This window comes from Mobula hypostoma, chromosome 22 (assembly GCF_963921235.1).
Source record: "Mobula hypostoma chromosome 22, sMobHyp1.1, whole genome shotgun sequence".
Taxonomy (NCBI): domain Eukaryota; kingdom Metazoa; phylum Chordata; class Chondrichthyes; order Myliobatiformes; family Myliobatidae; genus Mobula; species Mobula hypostoma.
Window position 1 is genome coordinate 14,141,777 of NC_086118.1, and position 12,767 is coordinate 14,154,543.

A 12,767-nucleotide genomic window follows, 5' to 3' on the forward strand; every position below is an offset into this window, starting at 1 on the left:
TTGGACTGGGACTCAAAGCTTGGAACTGGAACTGGAACACAGAGATGACAATACCAAGCAAAGACAGATGATTCATATCTTGGCTCAGAGGAGCGGCAAACGGCCAGCAATCCTCAGCTGGACATGAAGAGACAGAATTCCCAACTCGAAGTAACGGCAAATGGCCGGACCTACTCAGCTGGGAATGAGATGACTAAACCAACCAACAACTTACAATATAAATCTTGACACGGAGTAGCTCATGAAGTGACAAATGGCTGGCAATCACTTAGCTGGAAACGAACAGACAGAATTCCCAACTCGGAGTAGTGGCAAATGGCCAGGCCTACTCAGTTGGAAACGAGATGACAGAAACTAAACAACTACAGTCCATTTGTATCTAGACACTGAGAAGCTCATGAAGACGGTCCCCTATTCTTGGTGGCTAGGAGTGGTGACAATTGGCCAGCAAATCTCCACCAAACATGAAAGCGACAGAATTTGAATCTTAGCTCGGAGTAGCAGCAACGGCTGGAAACTCAGCTGGACGTGAAAACGACTGAATTCACTAAGCAACCACAGGCACCGAAGCAACTAGAGTCCACGATTCTCCGCTGCCGCGGGACAAGCATAGCTGCACTGGCTACAGTGACAAACCGACCGCGAGTAGATGAAAGCCGCAGTCTTTATGCTGCCGGTTCGAATGAGGATCAGGTGCCCTAATCAAGGAGCCCAGTGGAACATGGGGAAAAGGAAATTAACTGAAAGGAGTAGTAATGGACCGAACCATGACAGTTGTAGTTAGAAATGTTTGAACGTACTGTAAATCAAAGTCAAAAATGGCCTATCAATGGTATAACAATTAGTGACAGAAATAATATTCCTTATTTTGTATTTGACTGTGGATTACTGGCTTATATTTATGCTTAATTCTATTATATAAATTCAATATAAATAAGGTACCTGCTAAGGGCACTGCAATTGAATGGTTAATATAGAATCACTTCTGAATGAGAAGTTATGTCTATCATCTTAATCAGAAATTAGAAATATTAATGCAGTAACTTATTTAGCAAAACACTGCCAAGGATATAATGCAAGTGAACCAGCCACTATCCAAATGGAATTTTGATGAGATTTATGCCAAGAAACCCACTTCCTAGGATTTAGGCAGAGTACATCAAATCTCACCTTACCTCAAAGTCACAGTGAATGTTCTATTCCAAAATCAACCATGAGACCTTAAAGGTTATCACTTGTAAAATTGTGTTTCATATTTATCTTCTTGAATTGTACTTTCAGAAACAGCTTGTTTGTCACAGCTTAAACAATTGACATGTTTGCTTCCACTAGGAATATTTTGTAAGGAGACATTTGATCAGTATGTCTGCTGGCCGGCATCATACCCGGGGAATGTGTCAGAACCTTGTCCCTGGTATCTTCCTTGGATTACACCAGGTAATTTTTACATTATTTCTTGGACCCTTTGAGTTTTCCCTCTGCCTGTTAGGAAAACAATGCATCTCTCCATTAGGTTCTTATTCATATCTGTGCCAAATGTTCACTTCAATCCATTTGTAGCAATGATCACTCACGCTCTATAGAAAAGGCAGTCTGGAATTAACTGTGTTCTGGATTTCCTTCCTTCCCAATAGACCTGGAATTGAGTGATGATATCCTCTTTGGACTGATAAACCATCCCACTTTCCCACTGCACAGCATGCTGAAGTTCCAGTGTACTGTGTCATCAAAGTACATTTCATCTACAACATTAAAACGTCAACTTCTTCCCTGGCTTTGATCATCATACTATGAATGTGATATTGTGTATTGTGATTAGCTAACTTCAGTAATTATGTAACTGAACTTCAGTAATTATGTAATTGATACCAAAAAAATCGTGGCCAAGTGGTTAAGGCGTTCATCTAGTGATCTGAAGGTCGCCAGTTCAAGCCTTAGTTGAGACAGCGTGTTATGTCCTTGAGCAAGGCACTTAACCACACACTGCTCTATGTCTATGTGAGGAGTGGCGTGCCACACGGTCTTTTGTTCTGCTCCTTGTAAGGCATGAAAATGCCCGACGCTGGCCTCTTAGTCTTGAGTCAACGATCCACTCCCACACCCTCCGTCCCTCCCTCCTACCAAAAAATAATGGCACTGGTTGATTTAATCTTTGTGCGTTGGTGTAAAATATATCAATTTCACACAAGTATGCATAGGAAATTTGGACAGTTGTGCCTCATGAGCCCCTGCTTCCCAGAAATCTTATATCCCCTCCATCTCTTGTTCTGTCTGAAGCTATCAGTTAACCTTGTGTGATAGCATGCAAAAAACTCTAATTTGCATTCAGTATTCATGCTGCTTGACCATGCAAGGGGTTCAGTGTTTTGTCTTCTGCAGAAGCTGCTGCACAACAGTACCTCCTATTGCGCCATTTGCCGTTCCTCACATGTGATACCTGTACCTCCATCCTTCATTAGCAATACAGACAAATAAAGCATTTAAAAAAAGCTTGAATACACTCCATCATTCCAGCAGCTGAGAACCACAAGTATATCTTTGTAAGACCCCATTCATTATACCACAGCTGCTGCCTTAGATCAGGTGAACTAAGTCCATTTGGTTACTTACAGGTGATCTATTTAGCAAATAAGGATCTTACCTGCAGAAATAGTGGGGTTTTTTGGTAGTGATTAGTGCCAGACATATAAAATAAATGTCCAATGGCCAAGAAAAAGGCAAATTGTCTGTGGTGTTAAACCCACACTCCATAACAGTTGTGCTAATATGGATAAACAACTCACACCGCCCTCCTGCCCCGCCTTCTTCCTCTTGCACCATGAACTGCTTATTCTTCTGAGAAAGGAAGAAACTTAAAAGAAAACCTATTGGATAATCAGAACTGTTCAATGTAAGTCACTTCTCTTGGGTCTTAAACCTTGAATTTCTCACTCCATCAATTTCAGCCAATAATCTAAAAGCTTTGAAAGTGTAACATTGCTGTCTTCTCTCTACCTCTTCCTTGCAGGCACTACAAAGAGGGTCTATAGATACTGCCTGGACAATGGAAGTTGGTTGACAGCCCCAAACTCCACTGTTATCTGGAGGGATCATACTGAATGTAATGAAGACAGCCAGAATGACCAGCAAAATGTATGTCATCAGAATGTCTGTAATATTTTATTTAGATTAGATTATGAGGACACGCGGTCCTCTTTTATTGTCATTTAGTAATGCATGCATTAAGAAATGATACAATGTTCCTTCAGTAGGATATCACAGAAACACAAGACAAACCAAGACTAAAAAACTGACAACAAACCACATAATTATAACATATAGTTACAACAGTGCAAAGCAATACTGTAATTTGATAAAGAACAGACCATGGGCACGGTAAAAGAAAGTCTCAAAGTCTCTGGAAAGTCCCATCATCTCACGCAGATGGTAGAAGGGAAAAACTCTTCCTGCCATGAACTTCCAGCGCCGCAAACTTGCCGATGCAGCACTCTGGAAGCACCCAACGACAGCCAACTCTTGAGTCCGTCCGAAAACTTCGAACCTCCGACCAGCCCTCCGACACTGAGCACGGAGCACCATCTCTGCCGAGCGCTTCGACCCCGGCCCCGGCACAGGCAATAGGCAAAGCCGGGGATTTGGAGCCTTCCCCTCCAGAGATTCTCGATCGCACAGTAGCAGCGGCAGCGAAGCGGGCATTTCAGAAGTTTCTCCAGATGTTCCTCCATGTTTCTCACGTCTGTCTCCATCAAATCAGGATTGTGCACGGTACCTACTTAACAAATACCGATATCATTCCGGAGTGGCCGCGCGCGCTGTGTTGCGCCGCCATCTTCTCCTCCCAATTTATTTATTTAAATACTGCATAGTGTAGGCCTTTTTGGACCTTCACCCAGCAACTCCTGATTTAACCAGAGCCTAATCATGGGACAGTTTACAAAGACCAACTAACCTACCAACCAATAGTTATTTGGACTGTGGGAGGAAACTGGAGCATATGGAGGAAACCCATGCTGTTATAGGGAGAACATATAAATTCCTGACAGGCAGTGGTGGGAATTGAACCCAGGTCACCTGTACTGTAAACCATTGTGCTAACCACTACACCTTCAAGATTTAAAACAGCAATGGTATGCATCTCCAAAACCTTTGATTCAGTCAGAATAAAATTATAACAAGATTAAGCAAATCCATGATACTTTCTGTTATTTATCTCTTCAAAACTTTTGAAAACATTCACCCTACTCTAGCATCAATGATTAGACTGCATATTTTGGGCAGTTCATCTGTTTTTTTGAAAATTAAATGTAATCTGTTCAGATTTTCTAACTGTATAGACTCCAGAGAGGTTTTGATGATGTGCTGTTCCATTGCTATACAATTGGATCCCCTTTAAAACAGCTTTTTTAAACCTTAGTTCTATACCCTGCTGTACTTGATTTTTACTTCTATGAGGTCACTCCTCAAAGAAAAAAAACCCTATTCAATCTCTCCCAATAACTGAAGTCCTCCAATTGAAGCAACATCCTGGTGATAAATTAAGATCAGTATCTTGATAAGACAGTGCTTAGCAAGCTTGTCTATTATTTCAAATTAATATAACTGGAGATGATACAAGTTACTGAATAATTTGCACCAGTTGAATGTACTTTTCCAGGTATGTGTCTATTGAACAGATCATCTCATTCCTGTAATACTCAAGGTTTCTTTGCTGCATTGGAAATTGCCTGCTATGAAGCACTTCTCTGAAAGTTATTCACGATGGTACCATTTTGAACTTGCAGCATTAACTTTCTCCAAATGAAAAGAATTTCCTGAATACATTACCATAGATTGCTTGTTTTCAGCAATGTTGTTAGAAATTGCTACATTCTCTTCAAGTCTAAATCATAATCTGATGATTTTTGAATTTTCTAATTTAGCAGCATGAAGATTACCATTCAATCTCCTAACCATCTGAGATTACCATTCAATCTCCTAAGAATCTGAGATTACCATTCAATCTCCTAACCATCTGCCAAACTTCAACTCACTCACTTTTTTTATCCAGGTAACTCATGTGCACTCGACTACCAATTACAATCTTCTTTAGAGAACTTTCCCCATGCTACTCAATGCACTACTATTAATGAGCACTCCAAAACTTAGATCCCTGGGGTGGACACCCTTAAAAAGAAACAAAACTCAACTAGCCACGTAAATACATTGAGAAACTCAAGACAAAAATTGAGTGAAGAGCTGCTTACTTTGTGACTCCCCAAATATGAGAACTCCATTACCTAGAAAGACGTGAGCAGCAGATGCAATGAAGTTCTCCGCAGAGTTGCACACAATGACGACATTTATTTGTGGTCTCCTGGCCAATGTTTGATCTAACTTTATTGTAACTGGGCTTTAAGCGTTTGGTTTGTGATTCTTTAAGAAGGAGGTTCAGCAGCTCCTTATTTTGTTGGCAATGATTGCATCTCCAGATGTAGTATAATTATCAAACTGAGATTTTTAAGTAGATTTATCAATATATATGGAATGAAAAGATGTGTATCTACAGCCCTGAAAATACATCCTCAGTTATTTTATCACCACAGGAAAGCACTCTTGCTGCTTTTAATAATATGTATTGTGTTTTTGTGTCATATCCTTTCTTTCTTCACAGAACAATCGGCATAGGCTATTGAAAACCTTGCAACTGATTTATACCGTGGGTTACTCAGTCTCGTTGTCTTCACTTTCATTGGCCATATTGATACTACTGTGGCTTAGGTTTGTTACCCACATGTTACATGTTAAACACTTTCACAATGTGCTTGACTTAATATTATAGGTTTATGTTGCACTTTTCCATTGGTTTGCCTTCTTCTATGTGGTACTGTAGTGCAGTAGTGTCAGTGATCTAGGTTCAGTTCCACCTATTTCTGCAAGGAGTTTCAATATTCTCCCTATGACCATGTGGGTTTCCTCTGGCAGCTTTGATTTTCTCCCAAAGACATGCAGGTCAGCAGGTTAACTGGTCACTTGACTGCAATTGGCTGGCACAGTCTTGTTGGTCTGAAAGGGCCTGTTAATGTGCTACGTCCCTAAATATAAAATCAAAGGATTATTGATATGGCACAAATGATTAGTACTATATGATATCCCTTGCATTAGTCAGTGACATAAACCCTACTGCTGCATCTGACAGAAGCATATGCTCAGTATCATTTCAACCCTAATGATGTGTTGCAAAAAGGTATAAACTTTCTGTTGCATTTATCATGACAACATCATTGGAATGAAAGCAGAGATGAAAAACAGGGAGAATAAAGAAATGGCACAAAGCCATAATGGAATTATAAAGTCTATAGTATAAGAAATCACTCACACTTCTTTTGGTCTGATTGATACTATTCCTAATATTTAAAACACTAATTTATTGTATCGCAATCTGTTTAGTGTTATGGAAATGAAAGTTCTTTCTGTTACTTGAAATCTGAGTTCTGTTGTTTAGCCATGACATATTTTATCTTGATGACCCCAAAATTATTTCTCACACAGTGTAAATAAAAACCATTTTTGCTGGGTGTAACTTCATGTGGAGTGATGCAACCCCGACCACATAGTACTGCCCTTTCCCCGTGTATTTAACTGCTGTGGGCACGTGGCTAAGTGGTTAAGGCATTGGACTAGTGACCTGAAGGTCGTGAGTTGGAGCCCCAGCCGAGGGAGCGTGTTGTGTCCTTGAACAAGGCACTTAATCACACATTGCTCTGCGACGACACTGGTGCCAAGCTGTATGGGTCCTAATGCCCTTCCCTTGGACAACATCGGTGTCGTGGAGAGGGGAGTCTTGCAGCATGGACAACTGCTTGTTTTCCATACAACCTTGCCCAGGCCTGTGCCCTGGAGAGTGAAGACTTTCCAGGCACGGATCCATGATCTCGCAAGACTAACAGATGCCTTTACTAACTACCTCTAGATTATTTATGAATTTTTCCTGTAATGATACAGACCTAAAAATTCCTCTGCATAATACCCCAAAACCCAAGTGAATTTTACATTAATGAATATCACAACTTTTAATTGGAGTATGTCACTAGTAAGGATTTTTTTTTCTTAGTACAAGAACTTGCCTTCACATTACTTCAACCAACACACATAAAGGTTGCTGGTGAACGCAGCAAACCAAGCAGCATCTCTAGGAAGAGGTACAGTCGACGTTTCGGGCCGAGACCCTTCGCCAGGACTAACTGAAAGGGTACCTCTTCCTAGAGATGCTGCCTGGCCTGCTGCGTTCACCAGCAACTTTTATATGTGTTGCTTGAAATTCCAGCATCTGCAGATTTCCTGGTGTTCACATTACTTCACTGGCATCTTGGTGCATCATTGACATCCACAATAATGAAATGCTCAAGCTTTGTTTCCAGCAGGATTTTTGAGCATATTGTTGCTAGTGAGAATGACATCCTGAAAAAAAGGAATTGTAGTAATGCTAGACATGAGAAAGTCTAAAAATGCTGGAAATCCAAAGCAACACACACAAAATGCTGCAGAAACTCAGCAGATGAGGCACCATCTATGGAAATTAATAAACAGGCAATGTTTCAAACCAGGACCCTTCTTCAGAACTGAAATGCGATGGGGAAGATGCCAGAATAAATGGGTGGGGAGGGGGGGAAGGAATGAGACTAGCTAGAAAGTGATAGGTGAAGCCAGGTGGGTGGAAAAGGTCATGGGCTGGAGAGGAAGGAAACTGATAGGAGAGGGGAGTGGACCATAGGAGAAGGAAGAGGGGATTCAGAGGCAGGTGATAGGCAAGTGAGAAGAGGTTAAAGGTCAGAGTGGAGAATAAAAGAAGAAGAGAGGGGGAGAGTGAAAAAAATACCGGAAGGAGAAGTCGATATTCATGTCAGAATAGGAAAGGGAAATGGAATTGGAATTAGAATGTTTGGCCACTGGGATGGAGTGGAGGTGCTTGACAAAGCTGTCCCCCCAATAATGCTGAAGGCTTAAAATGTAGATTAAATAGAGTCAGGTATGTCTCTTACTCACAAAGGTAGAATACAGCACAAGTTTTATGTTCAAGTTTAATTTTCATTCAGCCATGCATTAATATAGCCAAATGAAACAATATTCCTCCGTGGCCAGGGTGCAAAACACATTACCAACAGCACACAGAACACACCATGAAAAGCACATAGCACAAGTATGGTTACAATTTCAGAAAAACATACAGTCACAAAGAAAAATATTAATGTAGATCAAGTCCCTGAATGGCATGACTGTAGATTGTAGGCAAGTAGTCCTGGTTTAATTCTACTTCCCATTCTCATTCTGATATGTCAATCCATGGCCTCCTCTACTGTCACGATGAGGCCACACTCAGGTTAGAGGAGCAATATCTTATTTTCCATCTGTGTAGCCTCCAACCTGATAACATGAACATCAATTTTTCAAATTTCCAGTAATTGCACCCCCCCTACCATTCCCCATTCCCATTTCCCTCTCTCACCTTATCTCCTTACATGCCCATCACCATCCTCTGGTTCTCCTCCCCCTTCCCTTTCTTCCATGGTCTTCTGTTCTCTCTTATTAGATTCCCCCTTCTTCTGCCCTTTATCTTTCACTAATTGACTTCCCAGAACTTTACTTCACCCTTCCCTCCCTCCCAGTTTCACCTATCACCTACTACCTTGTACTTCTTCCTCCCCTCCCCCACCTTCTTACTCAGATTTCTCATCTTTTCTCTCCAGTCTTGATGAAGGGTCTTAGACTGAAATATCGAATGTTTACTCTTTTTCAGAGATGCTGCCTGACCTGCTGAGTTCCTCCAGCATTTTGTGTGCATTTCTTGTCCTGGTCTAGCTTGTTCTTCCACTGAGTGAACACCAGAGGGCAGCATACATATATTTCTTATTGGAATTACGTAACGCATCAGTGATAAAGCCATGGAGTCACAGAATTATACCACTCAGGCAGAACCTTCGGTCCACATGTCTAAGCTGACCATTGTACTCATCGACACTCAGTAGCCAACTTAAATCATATGCAGTACATATCAGCAGAGATAGCTTGCAAGGATCCTGAGGCTTGTTTCTGAAAATGAGGGATGCCTTGACATTGACTTTGAGAGCAATGCAAGCAGTTGTCTGAGTGGTGCTTTTGGCTTTCAGAGATCATGGACAAACCTGAAGTTAGGTCAACCAAAATGGAATCTGCCACCACATATTCATATAGTTTCAGCACCCCACTGCACCACCGTCAACAATAATCCATGGTCAGAAATGCCGGGAGAAATCCTGCAGGGGCAGAGAGTTGTATGGTCATTCGGTGAGAAATATGTACAATGCAGAAGAAAGATGAAGGGCCAAAGAGGAGGCACCAGGAACCATCTCACTGTTCCTGGTGCAACTCTCAAAGGGTCATTTCCCAGCCAATCAGTATTATGGAAGGTTTCTCCCTCATGAGTTGTTGATCAGAGGTTGCTCGCTGTGAAGATGGGAGGGCAAGGCTTTTGGTACCACTTCGTTCATGTAAAATATAAAAATTTGAGTAAGCCCAGGGTAATGCATTTCAGGATACAGAGACATGGAACAGCTGAGACAAAGACATCAGAGATAGATATCCACTTTACTCAAAACCACTAAGAAATTACAAGCAGACCAACACAGTTAGCATTGCAGCTATATTGACCTGGATTGGACTTTGATCTCAGGTTCTCCCTTGGTTGAGTTTAGACATTCTCCTTGTGACCATGTGGATTTGCCCTGAGTGCACTGCATTCCACCCACATCCTAAGGGCCTGCTGGCAGGTTAATTGGAAACTTGAAGAAACACTTAGTAAGCAGAATAGCAGGGGAATAAAGGGATCCTACGGAAAAAAGGTTACAGAGTGGTGTGGGGAAATGCCACTGCTCTGAGTGGTGTCATAGATTCGACGGGCTGAATGGACTGATTCTTTGCCCCAAGAAGCTATGAACAAAATGATGGGCTGCATTATACCAGTTGTCGCCAAGTATGCACAGCACCTATGCATTTATCATTAACTCATGTTACCTCAAGCAACTTCATATGTTTCACCCTTTCCACTATAATTAAGCTGCATCTATTCCTTTACAATTTACATGCCAGATAAATTACCACAACCAAATTTACATGGTGGGACAACCCGAATGTTTGTTTCACCTTTGATCCAATTTATCATTACTGGCTAACAGCTAGTTTTGGCCCTAACTGCAAATGTGCATTGGCAGCACTTTATACAACTTGGAGGCTTGCATTCCTTGCAAAATCTGCAATTCCTGGAAAGAATGTGGTCAAATTTACTCAAGTTGGCTAACTTCGGCTTTCTGGAAAGCAACTGTACATGCATATCACAGGACTAGTCAGACATGATGGTTTCAGTTCAAGTTCCTGGCAAAATCACATGACCCAGTAATAGTTTAGTTCCTTTTTCTCCTGGAAATCAGGTGATCTGTAGAATTCAGTTAAGTAGTCAGAAAAAGAAAGTCTTAACATATTCAGGTCTTGCAGGTTCACATCATTAGATACTTTTCTCTAATTGTGGACTCTTCTGATCTGGGTAACCTATGAAACATAAATATTCCTGTTGGATTTTTGCTGGATACTGAGTTTTCAGTGGAAATATACTGAGACTACCTAGGTGTGTGAGGTCAGAATCCTAGTTTAGATCAGTCAGTTCAAGTTCTGTTTTGCTACTTAAAACCTTTTTTATAATCTCCAAAAACCATTCAGATTGGTCTCACTATTGTCTCAAAGTTCACCTTCACTCTCGTTCATCAGGGTCCTTCCAGGCTGCCTCTGATATACACACAGTGGCCACTTTATCAGATACCTCATGAGTGTATGTTTCTGGTCTTCTGCTACTACAGCCCATCCACTTCAAGGTTCAACATATTGTGCATTCGGAGATGCTCTTCTATACAACACTGTTGTAACACATAATTATTTGAGTTGCTGTTGTCTTCCTGTCAGTTTGAACGAGCCTGGCCATTCTCCTTTGACCTCTCTTATTAACAAGGTGTTTCTGCTCACAGAACTGCTGCTCACCGGATGCTTTTTTTTTCATTTCTTTTGCACCATTCTCTGTAAGCTCTAGAAAATCCCAAGAGACTGCAGATCTGTCTGGCACTAACAATCTTCCACAGTCAAATTCACTTGGATTATATACGTTCCCCATTCTGATGTTTGGTCTAAACAGCAACTGAACCTCTGAACATCTTGACCATGTCTGTATGCTTTTAAGCATTCAGTTGCTGTCACATGAGCAGGTCTACAGGTGTACCTAATAAAATGGCCACTGAGTATAAGTCAAATATTGTGCCTTGCTCAACTGGCAAAGTGGGGGCCTTATGTTTTTGTTAAATGAGACAGTTTCTTTCACACTTGGAATGGACATCCAACTGAGTAGAGGGTATACCAACAGTGTAGATATTCCTAATTCTACTCATGCTCTATTAGATACATTCACACTTGGACTCAAGGACCTAAATTAAAAGGAGAGTTTGGACAAGCTATGATCTTCTTCTCTGAAGCATAGAATGCTGAGGTGTGACCTTATTAAGGTGTATAAAATCATAAGGGAGAAAGGTATGGTGAATGCACAGTCAATTCGCAGAGAAAGGGAATCAAAAACTAGATGGCCTAGGTTTAAGGAGAGAGGGGAATGATATCAAAGGGACCTGAGGGGCAAAAGAGTGGTGCATGTAGGGAAGGAGATGCTGGAGAAAAGTGATTAAGTCAAGTACAATAAAGGCACATGGATTGGTACATAGATAGGAACTGATGAGCGTGGATGAATTTGGCAGAGGACCTGTTCCAATTCTGTATGACTCTATGACTTCATCAATAATGACAACCTCCTCTCAGTTTCCCTCTCTCGACTACACAGTTCTTCAGGAGCCTGTGTATTGAGGGTTTCCTAGACAGGTTCTGCCACTACCAGCAGCCACCTCCTTTTAATGAGCCTGCAAATATTGCCCGGCAAAACTTCCTCCTTGTTGAAAGAATGCTGCTTGTTTGTTATGTGACCTTTCAACATCTATTGAATTGAGTTCACATCTGTGTGAAAGTTGCATGGGAGAGCCCAAGTGTACAGGTCTCAAAGATTACAAACAAATTTAGAGATCTTTAGCTTTTCAAAATAGTTAATGCCAGAAAACAAGTGCAAACATTATGTCAGGATATAATATTCATGCCAAAGCAATTAATTAATCTTTATAAAGATTTTCCAAAACCTTTAACATCCCTTCAATTTGTTAATAATTCTTTTCCCTTCAGCTGATATCAAACTGATATTTTTACAAGAAGCCTCCTGTGAGACCTACTGAAAATCTATTTACTGGATTCTGCTGCATTCCCTTCATCCTTCCCCTCTGTCTGTAATCTAAGAAATGATTTAAACATATGCCTAAGACCATTTCTACCAGTTGTCTATGTATTCAAAACATTCTCTGATTTGATTTTAAATTATTATGTAATTCAAAGAGTTCAAGTTTTCCACAGATGGCGTTAAGCTATCTCATCTAAAATTACCCAAATTATCCCCTTTTTTTTCAACAATTATGTTTCATTGGTTTATCTCCTGGTTCTATCTGCAATGCATTTTCATCATTGACTAGGTCTACTTCTCAAAAGTTATTTGTTTTCTTTTTATAACTCAACAAGAACATTTCTTAGCTTTATTAATTTCTCAGCTAACTTTCTTTATTCACTTTTGATTAGTCAAAGTTCATTTTCTCCTCCCTCCAGCTTTCAGTATTGTCTCAGTTAACCCT

The 12,767-nt window shown here is 40.7% G+C and overlaps 1 protein-coding gene across 6 annotated transcripts in view; it reads left to right on the top strand.

Annotated features, from left to right (window-relative positions):
- The window catches only part of LOC134336484 (glucagon-like peptide 2 receptor), a 194,688-nt gene that overhangs the window by 121,890 nt on the left and 60,031 nt on the right, over nucleotides 1-12,767 (top strand). For all 6 annotated transcript variants that reach the window (XM_063030751.1, XM_063030752.1, XM_063030750.1 and 3 more), the window contains 3 exons: nucleotides 1,333-1,437; nucleotides 3,008-3,132; nucleotides 5,651-5,757. In XM_063030751.1, coding sequence (XP_062886821.1) covers nucleotides 1,333-1,437; nucleotides 3,008-3,132; nucleotides 5,651-5,757 — 337 coding nt within the window. The remainder of the gene's footprint in view (nucleotides 1-1,332; nucleotides 1,438-3,007; nucleotides 3,133-5,650; nucleotides 5,758-12,767) is intronic.